This window comes from Simochromis diagramma, unplaced genomic scaffold (genome assembly GCF_900408965.1).
Source record: "Simochromis diagramma unplaced genomic scaffold, fSimDia1.1 OVJJ01000321.1, whole genome shotgun sequence".
Classification (NCBI taxonomy): Eukaryota; Metazoa; Chordata; class Actinopteri; order Cichliformes; family Cichlidae; genus Simochromis; species Simochromis diagramma.
In genome coordinates, this window is record NW_024386772.1 from 9,194,460 (window position 1) to 9,217,789 (window position 23,330).

Sequence of the window (23,330 nt, forward strand, 5' to 3'; positions counted from 1 at the left end):
CAGTCAATCCGTGCATCAGCTGGCCAAAATGCCAGAGGTCTAATCCCGCTGCTTTAGGCTGCCGCTTCTCCTCAAATGCTCTGCCTCTTGCGCCATTTCCCTGGATGCTGTAGACAGCTCTCGCAAGCTAATCAGGCAGTGTGGCTGCAGGCGCGTGCATGTGTGTGAGTGTCTGCGCTCGCCTCTATTCAGATGCCGACAGCGCATGTGCAACAAGACAGCATGTACGTCTGTCGGAAATATGTGTGTGAGTGAGGGTGTGAGTGTGAGTGAGAGACTGTGGGAATATTCATGTGTGCACCTCCATGTTGGCAGCGTGGAGGATGTCTTATTTGCACCTTCTAAGACGACATATTCACAGAGACTACGTTTTCACCAAGAGTCTTCCTCTCTCTCTGTACATTGTATGTGCACTGACACATAAACTATGTCCCTTCATTCATCACTGTGTTCTTTTTTCCCTCGCTCTTTTCATTACAAGCCTGATTACAAGCACAAAGAACGCTGCTAATTATTAACACAGAGGTGAAGCATGGGAAGAATTTCTGGAATAAAATCAACAAGGCACAGGATGCTGTCTCTTTAAGACAGAGCACTATTAAAGGAGCATTGCCTGTGCTTCATTGGTTGTTGCCTAAGCCACATGGCTTGTGGTCAGAGTGGGAAGCCAATGACAAAAAAGGGAAGGGCAGACCCTGCTGCTGTTCGGTAGCAACCAAGGTTACAGCAGAGACATCAGCATCAGGACCTATCCACCCCCCCCCCCCCTTCCCTTGTCCTTCCCACCCACAAACCATCACATCCCACCCTTCTCTACCGCTCTCTCTCTCTCTTCCTGTGCCCGCACAAACAAAAGTGCATGCATCTGTAAGAATCCTGCCCATGTGCACACATATGACATATAAACATACTAATGCAAAAATGCACCAAAATTCAATACTGCCTACAACCACACCAACCGCTAGAGTTGTTTTTCCCCCCAGCTTTTCAGTATACCAACCAAAAAGGAAAGCACTAGCTGAACACAGGACTGCAAATAAACCCAGAATTACTGCAAATGATCACTTTTTTTAAGTAGCACATGAATACTCCAGCTGATGAGTCATGTGCTGAGCAATATTGTGTGAATATGTGTGAAGGTCACATGTGACAGGCACTGGAGGAGGCTGGAAAAGCCTTGTGGATCAGTTTATATGTTGCTCATTATCTCAGCAGGGCGCTTGCGCCGAGGTAGGCGAACAGTGAAGGTGAAGCTGAACATATTTGTGTGCGAACAGGTGCCCACCTTATTGGAGGCCATCTCGCTGACTGAGCGGTGGGTCTGAATGGTTTCCAGCTGGTCCAGACACCAGTCCAGCTCCTCCAGAGTTTCCCGAGCCATCTGCTGGTATGTCTCTTCTGGCAGGGGCACACACCACACATAGTCAAAGTATAAATGGGCAGGAAGTGTGAAAAGAGCAACAAAAAAAAAAAGAGCAAAAAAAGTCACATAAAGGCACTGATGAGCTAAGATTATGTTCCATTTTTGGAGATCTGGGTCACATTCTAGTGATCGCACTTTCTGTCTTCCACCTTGGCTCAAAGATGACATGCACTGCACAGTACTGAATCATAATTAACCTAAAAAGCTGAGATTAGTGAAAAATAGTCTAGTGAAGCAACATCACTGTGCTGATAATGTCATGTATCATTCTGACATTTTAAATCAGGATTAAGCTTTTTAATACAAAAAGAGAAAATACCAGTTTTATTAATAAAATAAAAACTGCATAAATAGTATCTGTTGAACACTTATTTTTCATATCTATTTCACAACCCACGTCTGTATAATAAATTTGAAAGAAAGACAATGGCGGTCTTGCAAGCTCCTGGCTCCACATTTTCTCAAAGAATCCTATAAAAACTAAAAGTTTCAGTTTAAATGAAGCTATTCTTACATGCACTTTGTACATCTGCATGCAAGAAGTGATTAAATTCAACATTTTATTAACCCATATAGCCATAATAGCTTAAGCCTTATAATTAAGATCCACCCAATTTCCTAAAGTCTGCGCAGTGCAGTTGATTAAACATTTCCTCAGTAATAGCCACATAATATTATGTGATGTTCTGCGGTCATTAGGGGAGAGTGGGAGCCTTGGCGTGTCCTTAAAGGAAACTCGCTGGACAGAGTTTTAATTAGCTAACAACATACCAGAGAGTGTAGCTTGGGGAACAGTGGGTTGGCTTGTTACTGGTGACCTCCTGTGGACAAAGACAGCATTACATCAGTCTGAGAACTGCCCTCTGCTGCCCCCTGCTGGGGTTCAACACTCATGCAACATGGCAATATGTGGTTTTTAAAAAAGGGCTCAGACAGGAGATATAAGAATTTGTATTGATGTTTTTTCGTCTATATGCCCACAAACACTAGACAAGCGGAGGAGTGAATATTAACATTTCATCTGGTACTGAATAACACGGCAAGGTGCTTGTTTTAATAGTGCACACAAAGTCTCTTGTTTCACTTCAAAAATGAAAGCGTCTAAAAATGACTAAAGACAAAGCCTGAGTTCGGCTTTCTTCTCAAAAGGCTTTTGTGGTTTTTGTAATCGTACAGCGAGGGTACACCACCGTGTAATTATAGATGCTGATAATTCAGTGGCGCATTGCTTTATATATCATATTGACGTGGAACTCAAAGCCTGCCAGCTCGAGCTCCTTCTGTCTACTGCATTACAAGGGAGAATAATTTTAGTGTTATTGACCGTCTCCATCGTCTGGGCACAGAGTCAGGGACATACACCTGAGGCACTGAGCTCTCTGCACTCAGTCTTCAGCTAAAGCTTGTTGGAAATATGCCAAATAATGCACATCACATATTCCTTGAGCATTGTCTGGTCATCATAAACTGGTTAATCATGATGACTAAAGTGTTTCCCCATGGGATCAAGGAAACCGAGACATTTGCGTACACACACTGCAAACGAAGCAGGCAGTCGTGACAAGTTAAGTGGGGGGGGGAAGGGGTGTTTGACAGCATGATACTGACTTGTTAGTGGGTGTTGTGACATTGGCGAGGATGGTGAAGTTGCTTCTTACAGTTCGTAGGCTGGCCAACACCTGGGGGATGGATGGACAGCGTGGGAGGGAAAGAAGGAGGAGGGAGGAGGAAAGAGGAAGGGAGGAAGCAAGGAGGTGTGGGGGGGAGGAGGACAAGTTCACTGCACTAATTAGCTGCCTTTTTGAGCCATTTACAGCAATTAAACATGTCAGATGAGGTGCACAGGGAATACGTACCTGAGCGAAAGGGGTGACGATCATGTCTTCTGTATGCCTGCAGGACCAAAGGTGAAAACAAAAAGCAGAGAATGAGAAGAATATGAGTGGTTGTGGCTGCTGCGGTGCTCTGTGTTTGTGTTTATATGAGAGGCTGTATCTGTGAGCTGGATGTTTACAAAGACCTGTGTGGATCTAAACAGGAAAAAAAATCCCTGGAACACATGAAAGGTTTGAGGTTTTTTAAGCTTACTGAAAAACAGACCAGGAAACAGAGCACAACAGTCAATATTATGAGGATTCATCATGATTTCATTAGCATAATGGATGCATAATTACAATCCCATTCCCAATGCTGTGTTGATTGGGATAATGTGTAGTTACTGTGATGTGCGTGAGTGGACACTGTGGGTTTAAAAAAAACATGTTTCCATCCTGTCCTCAACATGATGGATCCAAACGATGGCTCCGTGCTTACCCCTCACTGTTGATGGAGGAGTTGCGTGACATGGTTTTGGGGGACGTGTCGTAGTCTGAGTCTGAGCGGTACAGGAAGGATTCCCTGCGCTGGCTCTGGGGAAAAGAGGGGTGGAGCACCAACCCAGGACTCGCCTGCGAATCCATGGGACTGCGGCCTGGCGAGGGACCATTTTCTGAATCAAAGCTGCAGAGTGAGAGAGAAAAGAGAGAGTACAAGGGTTTTAGATGAGTTCCATTTTTGCAGGTTTCTGTTGCCGCCTTTCTTATTTCACAGTGTGGATAAACATTATCGAGATAACCCTGAATGCCCAGACACGAGTGATGATGCAGCTCAGCCTCTTGCAGTGTTTCTCTCTTTTTTTTTTTGGAGTGAAAGTTGAAGAAAGCGATGTGACACTTTGCGGCATGAATGCATGCAGCTGTAACTCTGTGGTTCAGCTGGATTGGCAGGCTGCCACAGGGTTTCTCCAAGAATTACACTTTACTGACATGTCACTTCTCAGAGAGCATTGTGTTTAAGTGAGGAAAACGAGCCACATCAACCGCACATTCTCTCTGGGCCAAAGTTTTCTCTCTATCTGGAGGCATGACTGATTGAGAATGTTGATTTTGCTACAGATCTGACGTTAAAACAAACTACTGGTCGATTAAGGACACTCAAACTGAAGTCCCTCTGTGGACTTTAGACATGTAGCAATGCTGGGAAGAAGTTTTTCTGTGACTTTTTCTGCCCCCCTTTTCTTGATTGTTGTGCAACACACATAAGGATGCACATGATAAAATGCGGGTGAGGCAATACTCTATCCTAACAATGGAATGACCTATATCCACTGATCTGATAATATGTTGCAATAAGTAGAAATGTGCCAACAAAGGCAGGGAAGAGGAAGAAGAAGAAGAGTGAAAGCCAGGAAAAAAATCCTAAATACTTTTTAAATGGGTTTGGAAAAAAAAAAATAGACACATGTGCTGCAACTTCACCTATGGTTTTGTGAAGCCCAATTTTGATGCCTCTGTGTTAGCGTTTTGCCACTATGTTGGAATTTTTACAACCTGAAGTGCCCATACTCTATGTGGACAAAGGGGTGGATTGCTAACTTTTTAGCTAATGCTAACAAGCTCCACTCTGACACTGCACCGGTGCACAGCTCAGACACTGCTGCTAATTAGAGCTAACACATAAAATATTGGATTTTGCTGACTAAAAGCACGAGCACAGATATCTTGGATGGTCTGTTGCTCAGTCAACCGCAGAGCAAGCCATAATGTATGACAGATAATTCCATTAAAAACGCTCCAAAAGGTACCAAAACACAAACCTGTTGAAGAGGGCTGGTTCGAATTAGCAGAGGAAAAGTGTGCTCGGCTGCCAGATACCCCCTGCTGTGTTTCCATCAGCTTGTCAAGTTTAGTGATTAATATATATGAAAAAAATCCTCCCCAGCATTCAAATAAAATGCATCAGGTGTGATGTACATAGCACTAATAATAATTGTCCTCAAGCTTTTAAGACACAGCATATCAATACAAATATAGACTCAAACAGTACACCAAATAGCAAAAACAATGGCAACTGCAAACTTGTAAGAGCAAGAACTGAGAATTACAGAAGACCCATTTCATCAAAAAAAAAAAAAAAGTTATTTTGTTTAATCTTGTGCATTAAAATTTTCAAAGCACTCAATGTCTTTATTTCCAGAATATTCCAAATTTGAGGACCTTTAACTGTGAAAGACAACTGACCAAATGTTGTTTTACATTTCTATGCTGCTGAATTTTAAATCATACATTAACTAAATCGGGGGCGAGACCAATCACACTTTCAAAAGTCAACCTTTAAAAGGAAAATATTATTAATAAAATTCTCTCTCAAGCTCAGCATATATTCCTTTCCTGAATTTTACAATGATGCTATTGCACTAGGCCTCTATGGTTGAGATCTTTAAAGCCTGTTTGTGTATTGACATTATAAGTTTTATTTATAGGTTGGTACTTGCTACAGAGAGCAAACCCATTTCATGCCAGGCAGTAAAGATGTTTGACATTTCAATACGGGACTCTGTGGGGATTTTCTCGCTCTAGGAGGCAGCTTCGAGGTGCCCATTGGATAAACTACAGCTTTCGCCATCTTTTGCCAAAGTACCAAATAAATTGTGGCGATGATAACTTTGTTATTGCCTTTTACAGCTCTGCAAATCAACAATTAATTCCCTTCTCCTCAAATTTCAGAGCGCAACCCAGATGAGCTTAACCCAAGGGGGCACAACAACATACTGCTCAGATTACACTCCCCTCTTTTTCCCCCAAACCACCTTCAGTCACAAACCTTTAGTCTCCAGCAAACGTCAGCAAAATTCCTCTGGCATTTTTTCTTTCTTTTTGAGATGAAAGCAAGATTAGATCTTGCAACACAGAACCGAAGTCAGTATTGATTCAACAGGGTTTCAGAGTTTGGCATTATGTAACAAGAAAAAGATGGACAGTGTTCAGGCAGCAGTGCAGACAGACACCAATTTATCTGACGGCATGTGTGAAAGGTATACTGCTGGATTTATTATGTTTGTTACACACCTAAACAGCAACAGGATTCCTCATATATATTTACCTGCGTTTAAATGTTGGGATGACAAGGACAGATATGTAGGCGCATTGCACTGCAGCAACAGCAGCAGCAGAGGCAGCATCTATTTTTGATATAGGATCACTTTTATCTCCTCAGCACCTCTCCACGTCTCCTAAACTTCCCAAACTTTTGTTGTCAACACAGTTGTGAACGCCCTTCAGTTCAATTTCTAAAATTAAGCATGAAGTGTGATATTTTTGGAATTTACTTATAAATTGGCCAATTAGGAGGAACTCCTTGCCCCAGAAGGCTTTGAGGATATGGCAGCAGATCAAATTATCATTAAACATGTTTCCTCAGTAATGAAGAAGACATAAGAAATGCCTGCCATGGGGACTCTCTGCAAGCTGCATGTTTTAATCCCTGTTTTTTTTTTCCTGCAGACTTTCAGAGTAATTATGAGACTTCAGCATTCTGAATTCAGCACTTCTCCAAATCTAATCCATCTGACTAATGGTTTAACAGTGTGTGCATGGAATAATTTGCTCTGAAATCCACTTTAGTGAGCTGCATTACAGTCATATTGGACAAACGCTGAAATGGTCACACCGCACCTGAACTAAGGCATAACTGTTACACATAACTTCTGCATATTTTTCTCTTTTTCTTTCTTTCTTTTTTTTTTAATGAACAAAGATTGCTTAGTCACGACCAGGACATTAAAAGATCAGTGTCTTGGTGCACAACTGTACCTGTAAACACAGTGAGATGAGCGTCTGCGCTCCTGAATACTGCGGTTTAGTTTCAAGCGCCGAAACAGAGCAGAGCCTCCTCCGTGTCCCCGAGACTGATCCCCTGGCGACACGGGTGAGGTGAGCGGGGGCACCGGAGGTGGACCCTCACTACTCTCCCACAATGTCAGCTGTCGTGTCAGCTTCTTCTGACTCATTGCTGGCCCTGCTGGAGCTGACAGGCGAAGGAAAACTCCCCCAGCCTCCACTTACAACTGGCTGTCTTGCTCTCTGTGGCCGTCTCCCTCCCACGCAGTCCCCCTCATCCACTTTTCAGTGAGTACTCAGGCAGAAAAAAACAAACCACCTGACGTATGTGCTGCAAACTGTCCTCAATCCAGAGCGAGGTCTAATAACAAGGCCTGGTCCTCCCTTTAGTCCTGCTCTTGCACACGTCTCACACTGGAGGAGTCAAATTTCATCAACATGCGTATCCTGTGATGTGATCCTCATGCCCTGGATACCTTAAATCCAGTTCCCCCTTCTTGCATCCTCAGTTTGTTCCCTGGATTAATTTGGGTCTTTTTAATCCTTGCTTGAGCGGGTTTGTGTGTTCCTCACCCCTGACAGCCTCACAGAGAGCTCTTCTGATGTTTCACCACATCAACTCTGATTCCCATAAAGGCTGACCCAAACCGGACCTCCGTCCCCTCCTGGTCTCCACGTTGCTGTTGCTCTCACGTTCACAACTCTTAAGACATCCCTGCTGCTAATTTCCTAATTAGCCAGCCTTTTGCCCTCTCGTCTAAGTTTTTCTCTCCCCTCCCACCTCCCTGATGAAAGCATGTGCTCTCACTATCCTTATCTCTCTGCTCACACTTCCTCTGCAGCAACAGGAAGGCTGATCAGTACGAGTAACAGACCACAGGCGAGAGAATAGAGAAACACGCAGAGCCTGTGTAATGAGGATTTGAAGAGGAGATACAAACAGCCCAAAAAAGAGAGGAGGAGAAAAGAGAGAGAGAGAGGGGGAGAAAAAGTCAGGGGAAAATGGGTTGACTCATACCCCTGTGTAAATGTTTACACGATCTACTAAAAGAGCGTGCAAGGTTTGCGCCCAAAACATTTTGTATTTTGACATCAACAACCTTCACCAGCAGCACTTTCTGTGGCCTTTAGATGGGAACAGACACGGTTCTAGCATAATATTCTCTATGAGCAACAATTAGACCATGAAATAGCTTTCAGACAAGGTGCATAGGTCAACCACATCTAATTCAGTGATGGCATTGTAGATAGTAATAGTAGACAGCCCCAAGCTGAATTTTTTGTAACACTTACGTTGTGAACAGTGCTGCTCTTTTTTTGTGGTTGTTGGGGTTGTTTTTTTTTAACACGCCACTAAAAATGATGAAACAAGTCTCTGTAGTGTTTATTAAAACTAAGTTGGAGCCACTGAAGCACTGCAGGTGTCAGGTTAGCTGTCAGCACTGTTCCTGAGGTGTTATTTGTTACTTTCATACCAGGAGGCATTGATTAATAGCTTTGTGACTAACTGATTAACCCTGAAATTACCAAAATGGCATTTGGAAACAACGCTGCTGGAAATTTAGCAATTTCCTTTGAATAGAGAAAGAGTGTGTGCAATTTATTTAGATACTGTACCAAAATGTCTTGGTAATAACCACAGTGTTTATTGTTTTACACTGACCAGCGCTGTGTAATACTCCATGATGGCATAGTTACTGAAGTTACAAAAATCAAACTGTGTAAATAACTTGTAGCCGTGTGAAAAAAGTGCACCCCAGGAATAACATGAAGTAATCATTTTCTGTATGACTTTATGAGTCACTCACGTCGTTGTGGAAGAATTTTTTTGCAACTCATCTTTCGCAATGTTGGGCCATATCATTGAGGTTTGTGCGCATTAGTTGGTGCAGAGCTCTCTTAAGGTCTCTCCACAGCTTTCTTAGCACGGTTAATGTCTGGACGTTGACTTGACTATTTCATCACCTTAACTTTTTTATTTTTTTCATTTTTGTTGCCGATTTGCTGCCGTGCACGAGCTCACTGTCCCGCTGCACGATCTAGTTTCCATTAAACATTAGCTGGACAGATGACCTCACATGGAATTCCAGAATGCTTTGGTACACAGAGGAGTTTATGGTTGATTTGATGCAAGGTGCCGAGGTCGTGTGGCTGCAAAACAAACTCAGATCATCACCCCTCCACCACCGTGCTGACAGTTGGTACGTGGTGGTTATGCTGACGTACTGTGTTTGGCTTTCTCCAAACATGGTGCTGTGCATCACTTTGGTCTCCTCTGTCCAAATGACGTTGCTCCAGAAGGATTTGGGTTTGTCGAGATGCAGCTTTGCAAATTTAAGTTGCGTTCTTCTGTTCTTTTTTACAGAAAACAGGATTTCTCCTGGATCCTTCCCAATGAGTCATACTTGTTTCTGTCTTTTTCAAAGTGAACTGTCATTAACTTTAACGTTTAGGATGCTGTTGAAATTTGACTGTAGAGTCGTAGTTGTAGGTCTCGGGTGTTTTTGCATCTTCTCTGTGTCGTCTAACCTTGGAGGGAATTTTGTGTGAACTCCACTCCTGGAAGATTAACAACTGCCATGAACGTTTCCCACCAGTGACTTTATATTTTTTTGGAATTAGTTTATTATATCAACTATCATAAAGCAAGAAAAATATTTTAAAAGTCTGTCAAAAACTTAAGGTAACTTTCAGGAAGTTACCAAATTAACTTTTTTATACCCAAATTTGAGGCGGCACACTGTAGTCACTGAGAAATTAATGAAGCATAACATTTAACCACTAAAATTAAGTTAAAAATGACAATTAATTTCTGTTCAGGAATGCAATTAATTAACTGTAATTTAGCATCTTAATTAAAAAAAAAATAGATTTTTTCTGCTTTTTTGCAAATTTGAAATGTCATGGATGACAACAATAATTATATTTAAGCATTAAAAATGACAATTTTAACTGGAAAAAGCTTGAACATCCCGGTGAATTAACCATTGTAGGAACGATTACTGATATGGTAATTTAAGGCAACTGTGATAAAACATTGCATTTTGTGGGGGTATATATATATATATATATATATATATATATATATATATATTTGGGAACAGTTCACATATTCGTGTGACAGAAACGCCTGTTAATTTTTATGTCTGTGCTGCAGGTTGTTCTGCTTCTGCAGTATAAAGAATCATTAATACAGCTGATGTTTTAGAGGCTCTCATGCTGCTGATTGTTTACTAAATACGATTCTTAATTTCTGCTTGTCTAAGTGGAAAATGTAATCCAAACACTTCCTGTTTTTGATTGTAGGACTAACCTTTTGTCCTTGTTTGGGATACAAATATTTCAAATTGTAGAAGTCTGTGTGCATGCTGATACAAACCTACATTTGTGTATGTTTGTGGGTGTGTGTGTTTGATTTTGTGTGTGTCAGCAGTGAGAAGACAAAAAGAAGAAAGCTATTCAAACTCTGTGTCACAATTTGAATATACACTGCGCACATACCGAATGAGAGCATAAATGAGATGACTTGTGAATGGTATCTGTTTTTCCTTCAGCCTTTTTCTGCAACAGCAGCTTCGGGAAAAAAACAAAAAGAACCCAAGCAAAACCTGCTGCATGAATTCAGTGTTCCACCTTTCAGCAGGCGGCTTAAAGCCTGAGCACGGCGAAAAACACGCCGAAGATAAGATGCCTCGTCGAGCCGTTTCCTTCTCGCCTCTTGCCTTCTGCGTTCATTGGTTTACTTTTTCCTCTGAATCTGTCTTTTCCCTCACTTCTCTTCCTGGTGGAGAGAGCAACTACCGTTTGTTTGTGATGCACTCGGGATGGATGGTGGAGCACATCTTGGAAAGTCACTTATGAAAAGGCCTTGCATACATCCTGTTTGAACAGTGCCTTTCACAGCCAGACTTTGGGAAAATGTCAAGAATTCAAATTCACTTGACAGTTACTGTTGTAATCTCTGGAGAGCTGATGAAGAGACAATTATTCTATCTCCTTTTAAATACCAAGTCCCAGCTCGATAATAGCTGGTGAAACCTCTCAAAGTGACTCATGCACACCCGTGGTTGTTACACACACGCGCGTGAACACATACTGGCAAAAACACACCCCGATGATACGCTTAAGCGCACACACAGATGAGCGTTAATACTGAAACTCTTTTGTTTTCAATCGACACTATAAAAAGGCGAACTAGATGCACGCACATACACACACGGACACGCACACATATACGCAGGGTGATTATAAGCCGGGCTGTGGGCAGCTCTTGGTTTCATTATGTGAAAGCTGAGTCCCTGGAGTGTATTGCTGCAGACAATGACATGATGATCAGAGGTTTCAGGGGGAAGGGGGGATTTGTGCCAACAGAGTCACTCCTAATGGCGATAGCAAACCATCTCTGTCGTGATTATTAAAGCTGCTGTCTCTCATATAGCTACCTGAATGCTTCCCTCTGTGAATGACTGGGGCTCTGTGACGCACGCCTATGGTTATAGATATGTGTTAACAATGCGGTTTGATTTGCATGACTGAGAGATGTAGTCAGTCAGTGACTTGGAAAATAAAGCTAATTTCCTGCATGCTCACTAACCCTATAACATCAAGCTGCATTGTATTTACACTGAGAAGTCTTATGCACAGGTATTAATGCATCTCTATTTGCTTATTAAATTACAGCTGTGCCTTTTCTTACAAAGAGTCCTTGTGTGCAGAGAGAACCACAAAAATTGGACTGTGCTGCAGCAGCACTTCATTTAGTCTCTTCACTGCATACATTTCTGCAACAAAAGGGGAAGCCTGGTTTCATGTCATTACTACAGCAGGCTTCAAAGGGCTACGGAGCCCTAAGTCAATACAGCGATTAGTTTAATTAAACCTATAAATCCATATGAGAGCGTAGAGGAGATTTACATACACTCCCTCCATTGAACGTCGCTTGCTATCGATTATTCATTAACAGTCATCACGAGGAAGCCCTTGGCAGGGGCAGCCTGCTGCCATATCAGCGTTTTCCCAACAGTCTGGTTGGTGTCAGCTCTGCTTTCTCCCCATCACACTGTGCACTGCGGTTAATCAGACCTCTCTGAAGGGATGAAGCAACGCTCATCCATTTAAACGACTGTAAAAAAGAAACGATATACTCCAAACCCCGCCCCAACAATCCTTTTTCTTAATTTTCTTCAGCTCAGCGAGTTAATGATTAACCTGTGTGAGTCCGTCAGCCTTTCTCTCTTCAGTCTGTACTCTCAGCCTTAGTGGAGAATGACAGTTATTTCCTGCCCCCGCTTCCTCCTCTCCCAAGCAAGCACAGATGCTTATTTCCACGTGCAATTTCAGCCTCCCCTCCACAACATTCCCCCCTCCACGCACGCACCCACCCACCCATGAGCTGTGCCTCACCCAGGCATTTAGCACCTGGCTGATTGCTACCACTGTGGGGGCGGCAGTCAGGCCAGTTGAAGGGAAGAGGAGTGAGGACTTGCAAATTGGGAAAGGCTGCCACTTTTATAGGCTGACCATGTAATCACAGCTGTACTCTTATTGCTGCTGTTGAATCATCAGCGGATCTATCGAGCACATTAGGCCTTTTTATTACGAAGCACTCTCAGGCTGGGGCAAAGCTTTTAGGGCAGCGTGCCCGTAACTGACACATCTCAAATGACATGTCCAGAGCAGGCTTGCCATCTCCGCTTGCCTCAGCTTGCCCTTTGTGTTCTCAGGCAAACACCAGATAAGAAGAGAGATAGAGGCACGCTCATGACTCCTTACATTTTAATGCCGACATTTACAGTACAATGCGCAAGAGGCAAGCGCTCTGAAGGGAAAGTGCTGGAGCCAAGCCACATGGACAACAAAAGGGCATTTGGTCACCGGAGCTTCACAGAGCTGGGGTGAGAGTAATGCAATGGCATAGATGGAAAAGGGGAAAAAAGGGCAGGACACAGTAATAATCAGTTCGACAGAGATGCGAGAAGACTGCTTATGGTGCAGTAACTGTCTGGTCAGGAGGCACCCTCTAAAATCCCCCGAATTTGCTGAAATCTGCTAATGTGTCATCACTAATTCAATAATTAAATCAAGTCTCCCGTTGTTACAATCGTAACGATTTCAGAACTTATAATCAGATATTTAAGCGTCTTGATTCGTTGTGACCTGGCAGCTGAACGCTCATTAAACTCATCAAATTATGTTCGTTAAGAAACATTGCCACCTTATTAGCATACCAGCCAGCATCCATTCATGCTGATTTAAATCTTTCCAGAAATCTCATTTTTTTATCCAGCTAAAAAAAAAACAAAAAACAACCCATCTGCATTCAGAAGGCATTATTGAGTCTTTTCATCCATGCATCAGAGATGAGTCACAGAAATTTTCTACAATAAAAATCAAAACAGTGCTAACCCCTGACGAAAATTCAGATCCACTTCAGCCCCTACCCCCACGCTTTCACTTTTCAAGAGTTCCACATTTCACCAGTAATGCTGGATTCCACATTGTGAGAAAAACCACACTCATTACATGGCGCCCTATGACCAAAAGTAAACCAGATAAGTAAATTTCAGCATGACTGAATGGTTGTTTGCTGCTACTTTTCAACAGCTTTGGTTTCTACTTGAAGCTCTTGTTAAAGGTTTTACGTCGGCTGCTGTCACGATCCTTTTGCTTAGGTTTTTTTTTTTCATTGAAGGTTTTTATTACATTAACTTGTCTGTCACCTTGCATGCTTGCCAGTCATGGTGAAAATGTATGAGCAAGCAAATAAGGGTCAAGTCATACAGGCCTATGCTGGTCAGCCTGGCAACCACTGGTCATGAGGGAAAAAGAAAAATGATTAATATTTCCCGACTGGTTGCGAGTGGTTGCTGGAAGTTGGCAATGCTATAGCCCCATTTGAAGGCAAATAATCTCCATTTCCAGCTTGCGTGCATTTCAGAGTTACAGCTAGCATACACCTGGAAACGCTGTCAAACAGTCGGGTTTGACAGTGACTGATTAGATGAAGCTGTTAGAGGCAGATAAGTTATACCAGGCAGCCTATCAATCCTATAAAACCCGAGTAATTAGTAATTGTTCTTTCTTTTTACCACTAGTTCATTCATTGTAAGCTAAAATTGACCAAAAATACACACTTTAGCATGCACCATGTTAACTGCCATTTTGCATATCTAAACAAATATAATTTTGCTAGCATTAAAGTAGCAATAAAGCAGTAAATTGAAGGAGTTCTATATATTGATAACATAATGTTTAGAATTTTTTAAATATATCACACAAATATTTGACATATTATTAGTGGAACACATAATAATTACCAACTCAAGAATCATTAATTAATCAGCGTGTTTGCAAGATAATAATAGATTAGATTAGACACTGGAGTATTTAAAGCTCTCTTGAGTTTAAATTCACAATAATTTAATATTATCAAACTTCTACTTCTTGTATAATACTCATATTTGATGACTGTTGCATTTCATCTTACCACACGCAGAGTGTTCTGTGCATGAGTTTTTACATCAAGTCTGAAATTTTGTGTGTCTTTTGTGTGTTCTCTGTTTGGGTTTTAGCGTCTGACCGTTTTTGGGGTTTTTTATGCCGACATTCTTGGCTTTGGACATAATGAAAGACAGAAAAAAACCACCTGTGGCCTTCTGATGGGAGATGTTTTGTAAGGGGAGGGAGATAGTTTAAGCTTACAGGTCAGAGTGACCCACTAATGGTGGTAAACAGAGGGCTGGAACGTTTCTATTTCTCTAAGCTGAACACATGCAAAGGATGAGATCATGAGTGGAATTTTACAGAGAAGGATGGGTTAGTAAACCACTTGCTGTAACAGCGAGAGCCCCCAAGAGCCCAAAAGAGATGTAATCTGAAGTTTCGTCTGCAGTAGTTTATGCATATATTAGCAACAGTCTGAGAGTTTAGCTTAGTGAGTAAATTTGCATTCAGTTTTTCACACAGAGGTATGTTGCTAAAAGGCTTTGTCCTTTTAAGCAACAATAGCATTACCTAAAATTACCCTAAAGAAAGACAACTAAAGTTCAGTTTTTGATGCCCTAAACCAAGAAAAGGTTCCTCCATGAATTAAATGTTCTTCTAATATTAACCCTACCATACTGGTCACATCAGCTCTATATCTTCCAGAGACATGTGATGCCTTTGCACATCTCATATTTTCTAATTGTATTATGTATTTCTGTTCACATTCAAAATTATAGATCAAATAGCTTTTGGACATAATTTAACAGTGCATAATTTAGCAGCTTTATTTAGACAGAATTAAGTTCAAGGTTAAGGGCAACAAAATTTTGGGAAGCAACATTAGCTAGTAGCACTGTATGGAAGCTGGAACACTGGAAGCCTTGCCGTGTATACTGACTTCTTTGAGACTAGGATTAATGCTTGGAGCGTCCACTGCGATGTGTGAAAATTCATTCTCAGCAGTGAGGAATGTTTTCACTGACAACCATCAGGCACACCATGCACATAATGCGTAATTTATGGTAATGCAGTTGTGTCCATTTGCGTATGTATTTCCCTACAAACAGCATACGGAGAGGTGTTTTCACCCTGTTGTCTAAAATCCCAGCCGCACGTTGCTGGATGTGAATGCCACTGTGTGTCACTGGATTGCTGTCTGGTTGATTAGTGTTGCTAGAGGGGAGTGACAGCAGAGTTCATCAGGATTGGCAGAAGTGCAGATAAATCAAAGATCAAAAAATATGACATGAAAGCCACAGACAGCAGCTGCAGTTGAGTCTTTTTATTGTTTTTAAACAATTTCGCATCAGCTCTTGTACGTTGTAACTTCGCTCTTCTTCTTCGACTGGCTGACAGGCGAACAACAACAGAAGGAAGAGTAGCCCACAGACCGGTTTTACCACATACTTTGTACACCGCCTCCATCAACAGCAGACACTCTCTGCAGGTAGACAGGTCTTTCATAGACTGCCAGAGGAGTTGCAACACACTACCACTGCTGAACTGTAATTTCAGCACAGGGCAGAACATGTTTGAGAAAAACCTCAAATGCAAATCCCTTCTCAAGGCTTGCTGTGTGCCAGGAAAGGTGGGACCCAAATACAGGACTCACTGAGAACAACGTAAAAATTAAAAAACTGCTTTATTGCTGAAGACTCACAAAAAATGTAAGAAAACTTAAGCCAGGAACAAACCATCTCTGGAGAAGTATCACCAGGAGAAAACACGAGCAGGAACACACACAGCTAGAGGGGAGACAACGTGACAGAACAGAGGGAGACTGAGGACATGAATACACACACAGGACAATGAGAGGATCGACAACAGGTGGGACACAGCTGGAACAAATCAGGGGTAACTAGACAAAGGAGATTAAATAGACTGCAACACAGAGTGAATGAGAGACTATCAAAATAAGACAGGAAGTAATGAACACAGAGACCCAGACTATGAGACACAAACTTGACACAGAGACGAGAAGCTAGAAGGACGAGATCCTCGAGTGATCCCACTCTGAGACACATTGCATCCAGAATTTTTAAATGGTGAGTTTAAGAAACTGTTCTGTGATCATTCTAGCTCAAACTGAGGAGTCTGTGGTAAGAATTTTTAGTGTTTTTGGATCAAAACACAAGGGGTTAAGCATCTTAATTATACTATCAGCAATCTTTTTTTAGTGTTAATGACATTTTTTTTTTATCCTAAAAAGCAGGCACCAGGTTTCTAACCCTGTTCAAAATCCAGACCCCTTGTTAAAACTGGATGCCCAGGTCTTACAGGTCTGGGTTTGCTTCCTTAGTAACATGTCACTAGCAGTAATTAATGGCAGATTCAGTCCTCTTATGTGAAGTTGGTGCTTTAGGCTTATTATTATTGATGTGCAGGAGTCAATAGAAGCAAGTGGTTAGTGGATTGTGCTAAGCTGGGGAGCTTGTTGCTCCTTGTTGGTGCAGGAGAGAGGCGTTGAGGTACTTGGATTGTCACACTCATTAATATCAATATTGATATTGCAATCCATTAACACATTGTCACTCAAAAGGTGTTTAATGCATGAAAATACTATATACTGAACTTCTAAGCTATAAACAGCATGTTTATTTTTGTGCTTGGTTGGTATCTCTGTTTTGTTTTTTTGTTTTTTTACAGTACAGTGGCTCTCATCTCCTTCAACCCTGCCATGTCTGCTGTCCACTCCCTCGGTAGTCTATCCCACCCGTCCAGCTCTATTCTGCTGTGGTCAGATCAGAGAGCCAAAGATTACAGCAGATTATCCTGCCCACAGGATCGCAACCCAACTCCAGGCAGCCGAACACAGAGCTGGCTTCAGCCTCTGAAAGTGCGCACAACACAGGCCTTTCAAGAAGAACCCAGAGGGACTGGCCGCAATCACACACCTGGCAAATGCCACAGGAAAGGGATTTATTTTATGAGCTACACTAGACAGGATAATCAGCATTTATTCCGCAAAGCAACAGGCCCTTCACTTTGTGAAAGGACAGCCACTGCCTGCCCTCTTAATCTATTAATGCACTGTGCAAAATAAATTCCACTGGGATTGAGGGGTTCACGTACAAAGCTTTGAGTATTTTCTTTCACCTGAGGAATCTGGGTTCTGCTGCTCTGTGGGTTGCCTTACACTTTGTATTCTTCGAAACCCACCAGAGGCATCTGTCACTTTACATCAGCAGATCTCTGAACTCCTGAAAACTCACAGGAGTCTCTCGTCTCCAGGTGGAGACTAGCCCATTTTGTCGCCTTCCGCTTGAGAATTTGTGACGCAGCCAACAGCACAACACACAAAATCAGAAAACATGCTCCTTTGCTCAGTGTACACATTAATTTGATTTGAAACTATGAAGTTATTCTGCCTCTCTGCTTTAATATCAGGACATTAACATAAACATCAGATTAAAAATATTGGAACTGTATCCTAACTGTATATCAAAATGAAACTCCATATTTCGGGGTACAGGAAGTCATTTAAAGAGTTATAATAGGTTATTATTATATTTGCTATTTGGTTGTGAGTTTTGACGCCATGTGCTGCCAGGCCTGTACTGTGGCCATCTTCACTTCATGCTTGTTTTGTGGCCTTCCTGCCTTCAGTCTGTCATCAGAAACTGAAACACATGCTTGCTTGGACCGGGGTCAGATTAATGACTTAGCTAGTCAGTGGTATTTGACTATTTGTACATTAATATCGCTCCTTCACTTCTCTGTAGGTTTAGATTGAATTTCTGCTCTGATGTCCTGGGGGTCTTTGTATGCAACGAGCTAGACGAAGTCAGCCAAAAGACCATTAAAGCATAACGCTTCGTGCTGACAGTAAAAATAGCAGTCTCTTATGCAGAGTAAAATCAAAGAAAGCAAAAAACAGTGTTCTTACTGCACAATATAGATGACTGCTGTTTTTCTGATGTCTTCAGCATACATTACTGCGTAACTAAGGGCAAGGGGGTTATCACCGATTGACCAAACAGCTCTTTGTTACTTATAAGTGCCTCGTCCTATCCTATCGATATCCTTTCTCACTCTGGATGTGTGCACAATGAATAATTACAACAGAGTTTTGTACACCCAGCTCAACCAGAAACCCCTCCTGTCTCCTGACTTGTCCTCCTTTCTTCACTCCTCATCCTCCGTCCTCCACGGAGATCCCTACCCTTTCATATGCAAATCCCTTCTGAGATCCCAGAGGCTGTTAGGTGTGGAAGGTAAGTATTTTTTGAATCCCACTCTGCAGCTCTGTTTCTAACATTTTAATTTCCGAATATCGGGGCGGGGAACCATAGCGGTTCACTTAATGAGGATTGTTCCGTTTAGCAAGCTCCGTGTATGTTCGTGTAACGAAGCTCCGCTTTACTTCTGCTCCTCTCTGCTGTTGTAGAGACTGAAGCCGAGCTAAACAGATGGATCAGCTGACGAGGAGAACCATCCTGAGAGATGACAGATGGTGAGACGTGTTCATTTGGTGTCCTGTTTAGTTTCCCGCTACTGAAAATCCAGATGAATTGGGAGCTGTGAGAGCAACTCCTCGACAGGAAGAGAAACTGGTGTGTACGCAACAGCGAGAGCAATAAATTGATATTGATTCACTTTTGATGTTTAATGGAGTTTCTCAAAGGAGAGACGTGAGCAGTGGGGGGTGTGATTCGCAGAAGGAATGGGGGTCAGCAAGATAAAAGCAGTTTCTAGCAGACTCTGGCGTAATGAACTAGATTTTAATTGTACTGACCAGCGTTCCTCGAAAGTGGAAGAGTGCTTTTACAAGGCGCAATTAGTGAACGTTATAGAGCACAGATCAAAAGAAAAGACGAGCTTGAAATGCGATAGGGCTGGACTGTGGAAAGTAGTGATATCACTAGCGTACTATACCACCAAATCCATAAACCTCCCTCCCCATTCTTTTGCCCCCCTCCTTCCTCCCCAACAAGCCCACACAAGGAGTGGTATTTTTAGCACATCACCCTATCTCTGAGATGGAGCGCACAACTCCCTCTCTGCAGGCTGGGGCTGCTGGGCCTCTTTTATTTTAATCCAGACTGGAGAGAGATGAAGAGAATGAGAGAAGAGTGTGAGTCATCCAGTGCTACCTTTGTGTCACTCTGTCTATGTTCTTCCCCACCATCTCACTATCCTCCATCTGTGTTTTTGCTCACTTCCACTGATCGCTAATCTATCTATCTATCTATCTGAATTTCATGATCTAAAAATTTCCATGTCATTTCTGTAAATTCAAATGCTGTCACCACGAATTCAGTCTCGAAATGAGCTGCACACTCATAACCAGTCTTGGCATCCAATTCGTCATACATATTCCAAAGCGCAAAGATGGTTGGCTGTATATTACCCTGGAATGATGAATAATTACCAATATAATTTGGTGCAAAAACAAATGCCGAGCAGGGGTTCAGCTGAGTGTGAAAGCGTACAAGGTTGATTTGAACACCCGGTGAAATGGCCCATTTAGCTTGATGCTCTGAATTGTTCTTTAGTGCATTTGTGGCGTGGCTGAACAAAAGCGTGCGCACCGAAGAACTGCTTCCCTCTTTCGATGTGTTGCCTTTCACGTTAAATCCAACTGCAGTGCTAAAGGCAGCTGATTTTTAAGAAAATAATCAAAGCACATCATCTCAGATCTTAAAAAACGAAAGTTGAGTGGCAGAAAAATCCCAAACATTGAGCTGACACCGTGCAGACCTTAGCATAACTGTTTGTCATGTGACATCTTTCATAGTCATTTGACCCATTTTAAATATAACAGCATAAAGTCATGCTAGCAGCTCTGAGAAGCGCAGAATTGCTTTGAACTCAAAATGAATGTCACCATGCTAACATCTTCATGACAACACGGGTAGAAAATGTGTTTTTTTCCCCTTTCTAATGTCCACTGCCTTCTCTTAGAGTACAGGGCATGCTAACATTTGGAAATGAGCACAGCTGAGAGTAAATGGGAACGCCATTAGTCTTTTTAAAATGTAAGTTATTTTGTAAAAGCTGAAATTCTGATCTTGCTAGAGCTAAGACGATGAAAAGTTTGGATAGCATAGCCATTACAATTCAACTTCTAGGTATCAAAATTTAATTTATTGTCAAAGTATTGCACTCTAATGAATTCTGTAAACTTCTAGACCAAATTCAACAACCATCCATCAACTAGATGTTGCAACCAACTGATGCATTTCTAGAATAATGCACCTACCATGGTAGAAATATCCAATATTAACCAATGGTGCTTTAAGTTATTCTGATGATACTACATGAAGTCTATTTATATTTTAAGATTATAGCCTCAAAATATAAGTAATATCTCAGCTAAACTACATCCCCATAGATAGAAGACGCTCTATATTTCATGGGGGCAGTAAAAGAAAAGCTGTGAAACAATTATAGTACTTTAATAATTACAATAATAAGAAATAGGCAGTACCTGTGAGAATCATCTTAGTAAGAGAACAATAAGGAAATCAACGTGATTATCCTAAATAGCAGTAAGATATCATTAGTGAGAAGAAGGCAGCCTTATCTGCGTGGATTAATTTGTTCTGAAACTGCATCAGGGCCACTGCCATGCAGCCTGGCAGTGAATGCGACATGCTTGTCTGATGAGTCAATCTGTCTGTCAGTTTTGTTCTGATGTCATTCACTGCCCTCTTGTCCTTCTTCTTCTCCCTTTTTTTGAGCACAAGCACTGCAGTATTAAACTTGTCTTCCCCAATTCAAATGTGCCCTTTCCACTTTTCCTTCTTTTCCCTACATCAAGTCACGCTCAAAGGTTTCAGCCTCCGTCAAACTTCGTCCCATCAAGACCTGACCAAAAGTCCTGTCCACTCACCCATAACCCATCTGTTACCTAAATATGGTCATAGGTGCCTGACAGGAATACTGCATTGATAATGAGAAATAAAATCTGACAAACAACAATAAAACAGTGTGGGAACATCTCATCTCTCAGGCCTGTTTCCAATGGATGAAGGATGATGCAAATAATCTGACATGTCTTGTCGTAATCCTGAAGCGTCAGAGTCGCTGTCACTTTTGCTGGGCAATCGAATCCATCTACGGTAATTCTGAACACTCCCCAGCCACTTTGCTGGCTTTGACCCTCTGTTTGCCTTTAAAACTGCCTTAATTCTTCATGGCATAGATTAAACAAGGTGCTGGAAACATTCCTCAGAGATTGGCATCCTTATTAACATGAGAGAATCACATAGTTGCTGCATACAGCAAACTCTTTGATATGTTCAAGAAATCTTTGGCACATTATCCTGCTGGAAGCTTAGAGGATGTGTACACTGTGCTCATAAAGGGATGGACATGGTCAGCAACAATACTTAGGTAGGCTGTGGTATTTAAACCTACTTGGTAGTAAGGGGCCCAAAGTGTGCCAAGAAAATATCCCCCACATCATAGCACCACCACCATCAGTCTGAACCTTTGATGCAAAGCAGGATGGATCCATGCTTTCATGTTGTTTACACCAAATTCTGACTCTAACAACTAAGTGCTGCTGCAGAAGTTGAGGCTCATCAGATCAGGCAGGATTTTTTTCCAGTCTTCTATTGTCCAGTCTTGGCAAGCGAGTGAGAGTTGTTGCTGACAGGAGCAGGACCCTATGTGGTCTTCTACTGCTGTAATCCATCAGCTCTAAGGTTCTATGTATTGTGCATTCAGAGATCCTCTTCTCCATACTTTGGTTGTAACGAGTGGGTATATTATTCATTAGAAAGTTATTGCTGCCTTCCTATCAGCTCAAAGCTCCTCTGGCCTCTGGCATCAACAAGGCATGTCCTCCAAGAGAACAGGATATAGCTCTTTTCCGTACAATTTTCTGTAAACCCTAGCGATAGCCGTATCCCACTTGATGAGCAGTTAAATGGGTTTATCTAATGTGGCCAGTGGCCAATAAGTTTACATTTACTGGTAGTTTTGCTTCTTTTCTTCTAATAAAAATTCCAAGTAGCACTGGCAGCTGGTAGGTGGACCAGCTGATATTAATCTCATACAATTTTACATACATTTACATTTTACATACAACAGACTCACTGATTTTGTTGATTATCTTTAACTAGACACCATTTTACTGCTGGAACTCTTGGAAATCCGCCTCACTTCCAACAGGGGACTGGAGCTAGTTATTTGTTTGTTTGTTTTTACTCTGATGCCAGAACCACTGGCTGCAGCAACTTCTCATTTTCCCATGATTTTACATGACAAATGGTGCAGTCACTGAAAATGGGCCATTAGTCTTGTTATTTAGCCTCTGGGGGCAGCTGCCAACGTTCTGGGGTTTACGGTGTAGCCAGTTGATATCAGAATAACTGATATCTGAGCCAGGCTACTGTTTGCAGTCTCCATATGAATACAGATTAATTTTACAAAATTGTTGTCAGATGAGACTCAGCAGTTTCACGACTATATCGGTGCGTTCCTCTTTTGCTCTCCACTATTTTAACCAATTAAGCCTTTAACCACTCGGACTCGGAGATGGAAACCATGAACCAACCAAATAATCTTGTGAAATACCTTCACACTCTGCATTTTCACACGTACATACACATTTGTAGATGTATTTCAGTTGTGAACATCTCCATATTTACCTCTAATATGAATGCAAAGAAGCATTGCTCCTGCTGTATTTTTTCCCTTATCACCTTCTCCATTTGTCTTTTCTTTCACCGACCACTGATGAATGGGCCCTTATGATGAGTCTTAAAGGTGCTGAAGATGTTAATAGTGTTATGTTCTCTTCTAATGGGAAAAAA

General features: G+C 41.9%; 1 protein-coding gene across 1 annotated transcript in view; it reads right to left on the reverse strand.

Moving 5' to 3' along the window:
- Positions 1–23,330, reverse strand: part of pde4a (phosphodiesterase 4A, cAMP-specific) — a 49,055-nt gene that overhangs the window by 13,331 nt on the left and 12,394 nt on the right. Inside the window, 5 exon segments of the mRNA XM_040047369.1 lie at positions 1,286–1,398; positions 2,195–2,244; positions 3,032–3,102; positions 3,280–3,316; positions 3,737–3,922. Of these exon segments, the coding sequence (XP_039903303.1) occupies positions 1,286–1,398; positions 2,195–2,244; positions 3,032–3,102; positions 3,280–3,316; positions 3,737–3,922 (457 nt within the window).